The 15,084-nt window shown below is 37.5% G+C and overlaps 2 protein-coding genes across 2 annotated transcripts in view; one reads left to right on the top strand and one right to left on the bottom strand.

Annotated features, from left to right (window-relative positions):
- The window catches only part of hs2st1a (heparan sulfate 2-O-sulfotransferase 1a), a 62,079-nt gene extending 60,075 nt beyond the window's left edge, over positions 1 to 2,004 (bottom strand). The window contains exon 1 of the mRNA XM_033983068.2: positions 1,487 to 2,004. Coding sequence (XP_033838959.1) covers positions 1,487 to 1,610 — 124 coding nt within the window. The 5' untranslated portion in view covers positions 1,611 to 2,004. The remainder of the gene's footprint in view (positions 1 to 1,486) is intronic.
- Positions 2,005 to 2,806: 802 nt separating this feature from the next.
- selenof (selenoprotein F) lies at positions 2,807 to 13,314 on the top strand. The gene is made up of 5 exons (XM_033982913.1): positions 2,807 to 2,901; positions 4,657 to 4,824; positions 9,034 to 9,097; positions 10,612 to 10,661; positions 12,273 to 13,314. Exons 1-5 carry the CDS (start codon positions 2,854 to 2,856, stop codon positions 12,402 to 12,404), a joined length of 462 nt encoding a protein of 153 aa, XP_033838804.1. The 5' UTR covers positions 2,807 to 2,853; the 3' UTR covers positions 12,405 to 13,314.
- Positions 13,315 to 15,084: the final 1,770 nt, after the last annotated feature.

Raw genomic sequence — 15,084 nt, 5'->3', positions numbered from 1 at the left:
GTAACAAAGCGAAGGGCTGAGTGAAATAGTGGATCCAGATATAAACTCTGTATTAAGATAACTAAGATGAGCTTTCAAAAACTGACAGTGAAATCTGACCCATGATGCAATAATGTATATACAAAGAACATGACTTGTAAATGGTGTCTTTAAATATGAAAACTGAAACAGCAGATTAAACTCACCCCAAAAACTCCAGCAAGCCCTGTCCATGCGAAAACCCAATAAAATAATTAGCCACCATCGACCAATTAATCGGCAAAACGTTTCTCCAAGAAGATAAAATAAAAATTGGCAAAGAAAAAATATTAACATTTTGGAAATATTTACATCTTAAACGCATATTACTGTATCTTTTCTATTGATAAAAAGTTTGAGTTTTCTAAAATGCACAGTTCTAGCAGGGCAGAGAGAGAGTAGTTTCCATCCAGACCTGGGGCACTCTGGGATTAGCTGTAGGTTTTCAGAGAACAGTGAAGCAGAGAGGGCTCCCCATTGGGACAGCCAAGGGCCAGCATTTTTTAGAGAACTATGGCGGATATTTTTGTTTCCTCAACAAGACAGACAAGACAGACTTCGGACTTTACTGCAGTCAAAATCCTTTTATAATTAAAACAATACGATATGTGATAATAATAACCTTGGTAATTAACATGCATACTGCCTTCAAATGGAAGACAAAGAAATAATTGCAATGTCAAACCCCATGATCATAAATGGCGGCACACTCACTTTTACTTTGCATATAAAGCAGTTACCAGGCAATAAGCAACACAGCCTAAAAACAATGTAATAAAACTCCAGAAACTCAACTAACATAATTTACATAATGTTTGTTGCTGTTTTACCTAATTTTCCCATACAAGACACTTTGCTCAAACCATTTGTACATGTGCAATAACTATGTATTCACCTGTATATACGTGGTAAGACTTTTCAGGGGATGGAAAATGATGACAAATGTGAATCATCAAGTGGTGACAAAACATTACAAATGTTCCACAATGCAAGATAAGTTGAGAAGTCACTGACTATAGAATCATCCCCACACCCACATAAGTAAAAGCTTTATTGAGCATCTTCTAAACAGACTCCAGTACATCTATATCTCCAACCTTGTCACATAAAGGTGATATCAGTCCTTCAGATAGTCTTTACGGTACATGATGATGCCAGTATGAGCAGCACGGTGACTGCACATGCATACTCAATAGATACAACTACTTGTAGCACAACCGTGATTGCCCTCTTCTATCTCAAGTAGGTCTAGAGTTTTAAATAGCTTATCACTGATCACCAATTTGCATCACCTGACTGATCTGTACAGCAGCTCTCCTCCTGTTGACACCAAGGATCTGAAAAGGGCACTTGGTTCATTATGAGTTTAATAATGGAAAAGCCTTCAAAAACATTTAATCAATAGCTCAAGCTGCTTTATATTGACCCTTGTGCCCGCGTAATGTGCTACAACACTGGGTGAACTTACCTAGCTTTCCTCGGGACTCTTCCAGCTTTTGGATCTGGTTCTCCAAGAAGAACATGGCTATTGCGAACGCCAGTAGCGCCAGCAGCTGCAACTTCGGCGGCATCATGACTCGGAGCAACCCCATCAAATCATCCACGCTACAAAAGGGGTTTGGTCACTCCATGCTTGCTCTAGGCACACGACGCTGCTTACAAAGAAGTGTCAATGCATGGCCCTCTCCAAACGCACGCACGCACACGCCGCTCTCGTCTCCTCCAGGTGCGTAAATCCACTCGTTACCTTAAAATTCGCATGCTCAGAGCGTTTTATGTCCTTATTCCCACCAAAGCGAGCCTGTTGGATGGCCCGGCGTCTCGCAGAGCTATTCGGCTGTGTTTTCATGCACAGCGGCGGTCCTGTCCCATCCAGTGTGCTCGCCGCTGCACTACGCACTGACTGCTGCTGTCCAAATACAAGCTCCCAGGTCATTGGATGTAGCGGGAGTCCACCACAGCGCAAAGCCTCGCCATTCGCCCCCAGTCACAGCCTCAGCGAACGGGATTGGACCTTTTTCCAAAGAGTGGGCCGTACTTGGACAGCAGAGGGCGCACTCGCGTGAAAGTAGTGTAGCGTAGTTATTAATGAACAAATACAATGTTTTCCTTTCCTCACACGTATTTACTACAAAGGTGTGGTAGTGTGGTTATTACACAAAGAAGCAAATATAACGTGCCACATTATTGAAAGTGGCTCAAGTCCAATAGAGGAGCAATGGATCTCCAAAATATGTCAAGTTCACCTTTTTGCACTCTGTATTTGGTGGGAGAAAAATTTAAAAGCTGATGTTTGATGAAGGTTAAAATTATGTATCTAACAAAGTATGATTTTTGCCCTTTCATGGCCAATAATTGTTTTTATATATATATATATATATATATATATATATATATATATATATATATATATATATATATATATATATATATATATATATATATATATATATATATATATATATAATTCAAATTTATGTAATATTTCCTACTAACATGCAAATTTTATAATACGTATTTATTGTGATTTAAAAGCTGTAATTAAGTCTAACAATCAATGAGGTATTTAGGGCTTTATTTATATAATCCTAACCTTAAGCCCAACCATAGAACATTTTACAGTTTAATTTGTCAGTAAAATAATGAAAAAAACAAAACGACTGCTTTTGTCTCATTTTAATCGAGTTTGATTCTTAATTATACTGTAGGAGATTTTCATCGTTGTGATAATTAATCAATAATAATTATAGAATAAATGTCAGGCACTCGCAGGGGCAGCACATCGCTCCAATAAAAAGGTCCTCGGAGCACTTTTTGCTAGCAGCCGCCTTCAAAATGTCGGGAGAGGTTTATCTCCTGTGGCTCGTGTCCCTTTTACAAACGGTGAGTTTTAGTAGACAGATTTATTAGTAGTTTCATTAGCGGACACTTTGAATAAGACCCGGAGATTATAACTAAAGTGTTAGCTGTAGCTGTTAGCCGCGATCTGCCTCAGCCACATCCGTATCTGCGGCTCTACACTGACGTGGCTCATCCTCTGTCTGCAGCAACACTGATCGTTTAATAATGGTTTAATATGTCAAATGAAACTACTTTTTTACTTGCTTCGCGTCCTTTCTTTCGGTACGGTTGTCCTTCACTGTTTCTAGGGCGTGAAATAAACATTGGCAGTGTTCTTCAATGAAATCATAATGTTATTGTAGGCCTAGTTGTGTTGAGATGATAATTCTGTAGGCCTATTTGTGTTGTCATCATCATAGCATGGACTGGCTACAGCAGCAGTTCTCAAACATTTCATAACAAGTACCAACTAAGAAAATGATTTGGCCTCTTGAGTACTACCAGATCTAAAGCAGGTCTATAACAGGACTATTCCAGGTCTAAACAAGGTCTAAACCATGTCTCCAGTAAGACTACATTGCTACAGAAGAGTTCTAAACAAGGACTTTCCAATAAGAGGACAGACATTTGGATGAGGTTAACTTTGGGGCAGTGATGGCTGTTTGTAAATGTGCTTTATAAATAAACTTGACTTTAAAATTAGATATCACTAGAACTGCATAGGAGCCTGAGCTAGTGCCACCTGAGGAAGTTCGTGCACCCCAGCTTGAGAAACACTGGGCTAGCATCTACACAGCCTAATGCATCAACTTGTCTGGAGTGGCAACAGTGCTCTGGAAAGAAAAAAAAATGAAAGTATGGAACTGGTAGTCCATGTTTTAAATAATGAAATGCACTTGCATTGTGCTGACATTGCTGACAGAGCCAAGCGCAACTATATAACTATAAGACCATAAGAGTATTGTCAATTTTCTAGTTTTATTCACTCTGGTGCCTGGTAATCTACTGGAGAAATTGCCAGATCAAAAATGCAGGAAAATCAGTTCTGGCTTTGTTCACACTTCTAGCAGAATACAGGTAAATTCCTGGGTCAAGATGCATCTGTGAACAGGGCAAAATAAAATCATGTCAAAAATCGATCTGGAACGTCAAAAAATAAGACGTTACCATAAAAATCCACTAGGTTTGTGGCAGAGATGTATTGGCCAAAACAATACTAAAAATAAACAAAAGAGAGGTGGAACAACCCAATAAACTGCTGGGTCACTACTGGTAAATGTATCAGTGAGGCTATAATGTCAGTAAACTTTTGAATGAACGCCAAGTTTTGTAGCATCTTAAAACCTCCATTGGTTTTATATTGGGTGCACTGAAAATTATAGATGTACAGATATATCAGTTGGCCAATATTTCTCCAGCACAAGCCAATATTTTGTTTTGGCAGACCCCCTGCCTAAGGACTACACACAAAGCTATATTTGAACACTTTAATGCAAATAGTTAACTGCTCAAAACATGTCTACACAGCTCTTTTGAATATTTGTAGTAATCGTTTGTTGTAAATTAAAATTTCATAATTTGGTGAAAAAAAAAAATCAAAACTCTGCCTGTAATTTTGAGCGTGATTTTGAACAGTCAGTATTGGCATCGGTGATAGGGGGAAAAAAAATCTGTCAATTTAAAAATTATATAAGGTTTGATGTCACAATCCTGACCTCTATTGTGTCTCACCACATTCTGTTCACCCCTCACCTTTCATTCTAACATGCCCTGTCTGTCTGTGTTCCTCTCCGTCAGCTGTCAGCGTATGGAGCCGAGCTGTCCTCTGAAGCCTGCCGGGAGATAGGCTTCTCCAGTAATCTGCTGTGTAGTGGCTGTGATCTGCTGGGGGAGTTCAGCCTCAACGCTCTGCAGCCCGACTGTCGGAGATGCTGCCAGCAGGAAGCGCAACTGGAGGGGCGCAAGGTGAGGGGCAGGGGGGAGGGTCACATCCGGGAGTAGGTCTGTCTGCAGCGAGGTGACTAGAGGCTAGCCACTGGAAGCTTTATGATCGGCCTATTTTCAACTGTTACTTTTACAAGGAGACTCTTCTATATCTATTCATTTCAGACAACTTGCTAAAGAAATGACTAAACCACAAGATGGGGGGGGTATGTGTATGCTGTTAATTAGATTTTAGTTTTAATTAAAATTACAACAAAAAAGTTAATAGATCAGGTTGTGTGTTCAACAGTCAAAACTATAACAAAATTTAGCAAAAGTCAAGGGGAACAAAAATAGTGGGCACAGCTGCCGACGACCTGTCACTGCCCCAGCGTTTCAGTCACCACAGGTAAAGTTCATGTTGTTTTGGCTCATTCAAATCGACAGTGGCAGGGGGCAGCCACATGCGCCTCTGTACCGATGTTCCAGGTCTACTATTCATCCAAATCCCCATGTAACATCCATTGTAATCTGTGTCCGCACACTCCATCCTGACGCTGCCACTCTGCACCAGTGTCCAGCTCACCTTTATGCACAGGGGATAAATTACTGTGTGACAGTGACGGTAGAAAAGCATCAGACAGATTTCTGTATCAGAATGAGGACACAGAGGCTGCTAAAGTAGGTGCTATTAAAGATATCATTTATTTACTGAAGGCGTAGGCTTTTATCAGTGACAGATGAGTGCTGCTTCTTGCCGTGTGCACAGCTGTAGACTATGAGTATGTACTGGGAATCGATCTGAATCTGAATTCAGATATTCATCTATGATTCACTTATAATGCCGGTAGTACCATAAATTTCGGACTATCGCGTGCACCTGAATATAAGCCACACCAGCTAAATTTGAAAGTAAAATAAATTTTCATGTTGTAACATGATAGACAGTACATGGAAGTTTGTTTGTTTTTTAATCTAAGACACTCTTTTAAAAAAAAAAACTGTGCCTAAAAATCTGCAGTACAGCACCAACACGCTATCAACACAGGATGAACATACCTGCATGTTTAGAAAGCATGTTTAGCATGTTTAGAAAATAAAACGGCACTAACACGGCATCAGCATGGCACCAACAAGACAGTAACATGGGATGAACATACCTGCAGGTTTAGAAAATAAAACCGCACCAACACAGGCCATCTGCTTTTATTTCCTCTGAAAGCTTTTGTCATCTTTTTAAACCAAATTCTTCCCACTGCTGCCTCCAACATTGCATTGATTCATTAATGCCAAGCTCTGTTTCCTTCTTTGATGCCAGATTGATTGCCTTTAATTTAAAAGCTGTGTCATTTGCATTTCTTCGTGTGTTTTCCATGTTTTTTCCAGTTCAAAGTCAAAACTAGTGTATTCCACAGCGCAAAATCTTTCCCCACATCTGTCTCACTTTTGCATTTACTGCTCGAGAGTGCCCCATGGTGGCTGTTAGCGAGTAAAAATCTATAAATTAGCTGCACTGCTGTATAGGCCGCAAGGTTCAAAGCGTGGGTTTCAGACTATAGCGGCTTATAGTCTGAAATTTACGGCAAGTTCTCTAATGCATGGAGTTGTTCATGGTTTTGTTTTTGTTTTTTTTACTCGATATAGAGGTGGACAAATTATGTATTGCTGCAGGGATACACTGCGGTACACAATGATATTGAAACTACTTTATACCACTGACAGAGCAGGAGAATCTCCCCACTTTTCTAAAATAAATTGTGCACACGGTAAATATTGAGTCCCAAAATATATTGTTCCAGCTTTGATATATGGAACGATAAGTCGATATAGTAATTATCATGACAGGAATACCTATATTTCTCAGAAATGGCATCTGAACTAACCACCAGGTCAACAACTATATACTGGAAACATCTAGGCAGTATCCTTTTACTGCACTGTTATGTCCACAGCCCACCAGCCCTGCTTCCTCCCACTCACACTCCCCATTTCGTCTTTTCTGATCCTTCCAATTGTCCTATAAAACCCCCAGACCGCCCCCACCTTCCTACCTCCACCTGCTCAGGACAGTTCTCCCATTATTGTACGCTTTTGATTACTCCTTATTGAAAACACCCACTGCTCTTTTGGTGGATTAAATTGACTCATGAAAGGATGACAAAAAATAAAAAATAACAATGTAATTTGTCCTTTGTTAAGACCGGAGCGCGTTGTATCTTAGCAACAGCACCTCAGCACTGCGTAGTACAGTCGCGCCTCATTACAGCCGCTGATGGTAATTCTAGACAGGGAGAAGCTCTGGGGACCGGAGAGTAGGTTTGCAGGTAAAATGTCAGAAGCCAGAGCCTGACAGTGGTAAAGCCAAGTGTGGGCGGCTCTGTGCTCTGGTTGTGAATGTTGATGATGCCATTAGTAAAACTCAAAGATTGTTATTGGATTATTTAGGTAATCCAAGTGTCTTCTCCACATTACAAATATCTTTTTCCAATCACCTAACCCTGTAGTTTAGATTTCCACAAACATGTTCTGAGATGAATGCGTTTTGTTTGTTTTACTATTTATATTGTTTTTTCACATGGCAATTCTCCTGCATGTGTTTGGTGCACTATGTATCTTTTCTGGTGGAGTATCCTCTATAAGCTAACCTGACCAACCAGATGAACTCTTGCTATTTTTCTTATTTCACAAACTCCTGATAATCCTTCTGGCCCGGCTCCCACTGTTTTGATCGTCGGCCACCAGTGGTTCAGGCCAATCACAGAGCAGCGTTGTGGTTTGGGCAGAAGCCAAAAAAGATTTGTTTAAACCAACTAAAACAAACATTGCGGCACTAACTGATATGCTTGCAGAAATTTTATATATATATTTTTTGTTTTTGAAAATCTTGCAGAGGAAAGTGCTTTGTGCACGCTCCAGTTTGGCATTAAACCTATACAAGTATCTTACATTTATTCAGTTACAGATGTTTTATTGCTCACAACTCTTTCTGAAAAAAACATCCATTCTTGCTGCTTCTTTCCATAGAGATGGTTACTGGCAGTAGAAAAGCAGCGTAGTGCACTATTAAATTGTAAAATCTAGATCACCCTTGTAATCAATAGAAATGCTTGTGACTTTAACGTACTTTTTTCTGTTTTCCCATAAATGTATTTCCCAGTTTCATGATCACGATGATATATAAACATTGGGATGTGTGTAGCTGACTTGGGAAAGATGGAACCTTGTTTGTTGTGTTTTCTTCAACTACAAATTTTACAGTTTGATTTGGTGATGAGCCCACTAATGGTAAACGCCAACTTTGCTTTATTTTTAAATTGATGAAGTGGCCCTGCAGAATTTTTTTTAGAAGCAATACAAATGTCTTTAAAACATAGCTCTAGGTTGGTTTTTGCTTACTGCGTAAAATCTCCATCCACCCCCAGTATCTATAAAAATCTGCTGACTAAATGGAACCAGCTAAACAAAAGAGATCCCACTCTTTGTCTGGCTGTCAAAATGATTCATGTACCTTTTTCAGACACATTTTTATCGGCTGTTTTTCAAAATAAGAAATGTCTCTATTAAACAAAATTTTGAAAGCTGCTGGGAAAAAAAATTACAAGAAAAATAGTAATGGTATATTTTTTATTTACAGTGTTGTCATAATGCTGAACTTCATTTCAGTGCTATGGAATAGACTTGCTACTCAATACCGATTCTGATACAACAATGATAATAAAGAGACAATAGAATGTGATTTTCAACATTAAATATTAGTACTTTCTTTTATATTCCTATGTGGCCTTATATCTGTGTAATCCCTCAGGTATTTTCCATAGTGGTCCATGGGCGTATACTAGTTTATGTGTCTTATACTTGTTCTGATGCAGCTCAAGATCATTATAAAGATATTCAGGAAAGTTCATTTCTGTCCTCATCTAGTTTCGATACTAGTTTTAGCATCTGATGTAATCCTTTTGACAACCCTATTTAAAATTCCAGGTTATCCTTTAGGTCCAATAAGATCAAAGACATGTTGCTTTCCTCCGTTATTCAAATGCCATTTAAATAAAACGCCTTACGAACCATGTTGTTTACAGAGACACAGCGAGGAGCCTTTTATTGCTGTGACTTCAATTCCCGCTAACCTAATGTACTGTGGTGCTGGAGGTTTTATTACATGAGCACTGTCGTATTGTGCATTTATCAAACTTAGCCTCCCGTTGGCTGGTTTACTTTGATCTGAAGGTGCTTTGTGTTTGTTCATCACAGCTGTATCCAGGGGCCATCCTCGAGGTCTGTGGATGAAAATTGGGCAGGTTCCCACAAGTCCAAGGTAAGAATATATCTGTGTAATTCAGTTACACGACAAGTCAAAAGTTTTGACACAGCATCCCATTCAATGTTTTTTTTATTATTTTTTTATATATATATATTGAATTATGAAGCAAAGAAAAAAAGTTAAATAACTTCACTAAATATTATGACTACGTAATCCCATATATCTTGCTTCATATATTTGATGTCTTCTGTATGTATATAAAATGTGGAAAGTAGTAAAAAAAAACATTAAATGAGAGGGTGTGTCCAAACTTTTGACTGGTAGTGTATGTTGTTCATTAATAAACGTTTTAGTTTAATCTGCTATCCAATCGGCTGCTCTAAATAATTCCACTTGATAATGGTAAGAACAAGCGTGGCTATTGCTAACATGTCATAGTTCCCCTTAGATTTGGTTAATATTATGGTACTTATTATTATTATTATTATTATTATTATTTATAATTATTCAGCTAATAATTTGTGAATGTGACTTACTACCTACATTTCATCTTTTGACCAGTTTAGACTCTTTTTATAAGTTTATGATAATACAATAAGCAACAGAGTCTAATTTTGTTCTGCCAGTTTAGTGCAGGTTGTTTTTAGACTGGGGGGGGCCGCCACAGTCTCCTGTATTAAATGGTTATTTTCATTTGCCACCAATCTACAGTAGGTTAATTTACATTCAACAGCTGAAGAATGCATCATCATCATTTTCCAACTAATGCTTTTCCTGAATATAACACATAAAAGTTTTATGATGTGAATAGTGCAATAAATAAGATTATGTATTTAACAGTTTAAATCCCATTGTGTTCTCATGGACCAATATCATGTCTTGTTTCGTCTTATTCCACTCAAACTCTTACACCAAACTATTTCCTTAACCCTGGCACATAACATTACATTGTTGTTGTTGTTATTCTCCCATCACAACGAACCATAGCTGGAGTTTTATTTTTATTTGTGTGCTTGAGTAATTCTTCAAATTGTATCCGTCTCCTCCTTGTCTTTTTGCAAAAAAGGGCAAAAATGTGTCCTTTATGTATTCAAAACTACTGGTACTTGTGCTTTGGTATTGCAAAATGAATAATACATGAGCTTAAAATAGTGTTGCGCCTTTAAGCTAAATTGATACAAGTAACTAAACAAATGGCTCTTTTGTAACTTTAGTTCACTGAGCAGTTTAAAGTTTGTTTTTGTCTAGTGCATTTGATATCAGCCCAGGCTCATCTTTCAACAGTCCTCTGAAGTGGTCTTGTCCTGTCTGTCAAACCCTCACTTAGCATTCATGTCATGTTTCTGTAATAGAGACATCCCTTCAGTTTAACTGCTCAGCCATTTGTGCCTGTGTTTTCCTCAGCTGTGGCGTGTCCCTCTGCTATTATGTTCTCATAGTCAGCTCAGAGGGACAACTGCACGGCCCTAAGGACTCAAATAGCTCTGTGTAAGGAGGTTATGTCACGACAATGTTGTTTTTAACTGTGTTTTTGTATCCCCCTTACCCACCAACCCACCCCCACCTAGCATTTGTGAGGAGCGACAAGCCCAAGATGTTCAAAGGTCTTCAGATCAAGGTGAGTATGAGCCCTGGGATTAGATGGGGCTGTACTTATTTTTTCTTGTAATAAAACTTTTAAAAATGCCCCAGTACTGGTGTATTGTAAAAGCAGCTCTAAGGGTCAAAATGAGGCCGCTGTGTGCTGTCTGCATATCATTTGAAAGAGTTTTATTGTTCACTAACCAGGAAGTGTGCTGTTAGCATTACCATGATTGCAAAAGTTAACACTGATCTCTGCAACTCATAGTGGTGAATAATTGGGCAACTAGGAATGTGTTAAAGTGAGGAACAACTTTGGATCATTGTAAACTGCTTAAAATGAGTTTTTTTTTTATGTTTTATAAAAGTCAACAGTAAACAGTATGAGAATGTGCAGACAATTGGTTCGGCTGATGTTTGTTAACTTGTTACACATTATATAATAACTTTTATAGTCCTTACGTTTAAGTTTGAACCTCTGAGCTTGCCATAGTAGTTTTATCTTAACCATTCTATACCATCTGTCACATGGCAGATTTTTTACATTTTGTTGAAGCACAAAATCTGTATTACTGAAACACATTGCACTCAGAGTTTATTTTTATATCTTTAGCACAAATAATAATAATTCAGAGTTCTATATGGTTGAGTAAAAAAGTAAAAGTATCAAAAATCAGATACTAAAACTAGTATCGAAACCAGATACTCATTTGAGCAGGTATCATACTAAAAGCCACATTCACAGGACAGAAATTCACCTTTCTTGAATAGCTTTAGGATATAAAATGTAAATATAAGACCACATAGACTAGTATACACCCATGGACCACTATACAACATATGATTGAGGGATTACACAGATATAAGGACACATGGGAATAAGTACAGCTTTTTTTTTTTGTCCAAAGAGGATGCCATTAATCATTGTGATATTGGAGTCAGTATTAAGTATCGAGTTTGAATTATTGTTACTATAGTGTTTTTCACACAGTTTCAAGTAGCAGCTTTGGCAGTCTGAAATTTTAGAATTGTGACAACACGGGAAAGTTCATCTACGAACACCTTCCCTCAAGCATTTTTAAAACTGGAAAAACTGCAAATCAAGCAGCCATTGCATAACCTAGAAAATCCTCCCCAAACCCTTCATTAATCATGTTTCAGAACAGTTATTTGTTTTTCTCATTTACTAACATTTGGTCTTGTCACGATAGTAAAAGTTGAAACTCGATTGCGATACTAAGGAATAGACTCAATACAGATTCTGATACCATGATCATAATAATTAAAACACTCTTTATTTAGACAAAAGAATGTGATTTTCAACATTAAATAATAGTACTTTTCTATTCTCATGTGACCTTATATCTGTGTAATCCCTCAGTCATCCAGTAGGTTCCATAGTGGTCCATGGGTGTACACTAGTCTATGTGTCTTATACTTGTACTGATACAGCTCAAGATCATTCTAAAGATATTCAGGTTCATTTCTATCCTGTAAATGTGACTTTTTAGTATCAGTAATTTTGGCCACCCTAATATAATGTGTCGTCATCTGAAGCCCAGCAGTTGCTAACATATATATTCCAGACCACTGTGCAACATGGGAGTGAGTTTTAGGTTAATCATCTTGTCCGATTTTGTGTCTGCAGTACGTCCGCGGCTCCGATCCGGTCCTCAAACTCCTGGACGACAGCGGGAACATTGCCGAGGAGCTCAGTATCCTCAAATGGAACACAGACAGCGTGGAGGAATTCCTTAGTGAGAAATTGGATCGAATATAGACCCACCATCTTAAACTCAGACATAATCACTATATCAAAAATGTACAAAGACTCTCCAACTTTGACTTCATTCAAATTGAATTTTTAGACTTACATTTTGATAATTATTCCCGACTGTTTAGGATTTAAATAATTCTACTAAGCCTTGTAAGATTCAGACTGTTTTTTATGGTTAATGCTAGAATGTTGGGTTGGGAGGGACGGTCCGCTGCAAAGTATTTTTTAAGTTAGGAAATGCGTTATGTGTAAGGTTGGGCTTAGACAAATGGTTAAGGTGAAGGTTGGCGTTTGGTAAGTTTAGGAATAGGATTATATTAAGGTGAGGGAAATAGTTAAGATTAGGGTTAGGGAAATGTTTTGGGTTAGTTAACTTACCATGTTGCCAAAAGTAACTTAAAAAATAAATTTGTCATCCACTTGCCTTCTCTCAACTTACACCATAAAATAAAACATAAAATAGTCAAAAATATCACATTTAGGCCTTTTCAGAGCAACAGAAGCTACACTTTACCTTTGCAACCAGAGCTATGCGATCACTTCCGTCCCTTCAGACCCGACTATCTAGCACTAACCGTTTTGTATCACCGGTAAGCATTTGATTTAAAGATATTTTTAGTTCTTGTCTTTTTGGATCTTTCCCTTGTCCTGTACGTCCGATATTCTTGTATGATTATTTTTTATATGGCTCGGCATTGTGGGTTTTTGGTGACAGACTGGAGAGATAGTGTTCCTATGTAAAAACAGTCCTATGGGAGCCCACCGTAGTGAAGAGGTCGCAGTAAACCAGTGCTCTGGCATGTGACGTCTGATGTTGGAGGCTTTGTCCAGAGACTGTGGTTTATAAAGGAACTCTGTCTGTTTGGTTTGAAAAGGGATGAAATATGCAACAATAAAAAACATACAAATGTAATGTATTATGTCGTTTTTATTTAAAAAGAGAAGCGAGGATATTTTCATGTTGTAAAGCTGTGGTGCTAGTGACATCTAGTGGAGAGAAAGCAGCGTTTAATTTAAAGTTTAAATACATTTAGTTATGAAGGTACTTGATGTCCGCTAGGGCGTCCGTTGGTTGATGATTAATTTGCTAATCAATTTAATAAGTTTTTGTGATTAATCCAGTAGCTAATTAAGATTACAAAAGACCATTAATGAGACAGATGCCACTTGACGCCATCATTGATTTAGCTGTGATTAATCGAACTGCATTGGACAGATTAAATTATTTTTATTTTTATACATATAATGTATAATTTATTTGGCTTGTTTGGTGTGATAATACCTAGGTAAATATTTATCATAGTTTTATCTCAGTCAAGTAGCAGTTTTAAGAAATTTAGAAAACAAAAAGTTGTAAAATACACGAAATAGTGGTGATTTCTAAAACGGATCTGTGTAATCTACTGTGTTCAATTCAATCCAAAATGCAGAGATTTACGAGCAAGGAAGACATTTATCTGACAGTTTAAACACTGACATAACAAAATAAAGGCGTTGTCATGTATTTTTTATTCTTTAAATTAAAGCTATTGTGCAATTTAGATAAGGTTTGGCCTTTATTAACATTGTGGTTACTAGGTAAAATGCCTCTACATACGCACATCTGCTTACTTTTTGTCCAAACAGCAAGTAAAATTATAAAAATTTACCAACGTGACAAAACTCAAACACTTTTAGTAAAATCTTAAATATAATCGTGTGAACTATATTTTAGAGAAATGAGTGGTCTATCCTGTCATGTGCACTTTAACTTGTGTCAGCCCCAATGTCCAAAGTGACAGTATCAAAAGTGAACTATAGTGTCGACAAAGTAAATATGACTTTAAAATGTAGTGCGGTGAGTTTCAGCTTAATAAGTAAAAGATGGTTGTCAATACGTTTAGTGAAAAATGATTTTAATTCAGCAATTGTAGAGATATGTCATAATAACAATTTAGTAGAAACGGAGGTCAGAAAACAGTCAGATAAATGGGGTCACACAAACAATTCATCACACACAGGGGAAACCGCAGATCACTACATATAAAATGTTCCCAGTGCACATGCCTGACACACAGTGACTCAACAGTGTGTAACAAAGATCAAATATATGAATTTGAATAACACTATGATGCATATACCACTTCATCACTTATTTTATATTGAAATAACAGAACATTTCTAAATACGGTATAACATCTAGAATACACATTATACATACACATTTATCAAGGCAAAAGCATTAAAAAAAACAAAGATATAAGCTGTGAAGTTACACATATTTTTGGCCCCCCTCTAATGGGTGGTCCTCTCCTTTGGTGTGAGACTGAGGTTTGTACACCACTCCTGGATACCTGCAGCAGAGAGAATGGAACCAATAATCCTCCCGTTATATAGGCGTTGTATCTGTTTCTATTCAACCTGATATGATTATGTAGTGGTTATGGTTAGGCCTAGTCAAAGTGGCACTGGCTGTGTTTACATGCATGTCGTTATCTGATTTCTGGAGTGATCGGGTTATTTAAATGCCAAGAAAACTACATCTGATCAGTGGTAGAAGAAGTAATCAAGTACAGATACCAGAGCAAAACAAATACTCAAGTAAAAGTATCACATGACAAAATCTACTTAAGTAAAAGAGTTTAACTACCTGTTCAAAAATGCACTTTAAGAGTAAAAGTAAAAGTATTTCATGCTGATTTTT

This window comes from Periophthalmus magnuspinnatus, chromosome 17 (assembly GCF_009829125.3).
Source record: "Periophthalmus magnuspinnatus isolate fPerMag1 chromosome 17, fPerMag1.2.pri, whole genome shotgun sequence".
Lineage (NCBI taxonomy): Eukaryota > Metazoa > Chordata > Actinopteri > Gobiiformes > Gobiidae > Periophthalmus > Periophthalmus magnuspinnatus.
Note: the sequence above shows the minus strand (reverse complement) of the source record. Positions and strands in the feature narration are given on the sequence as shown.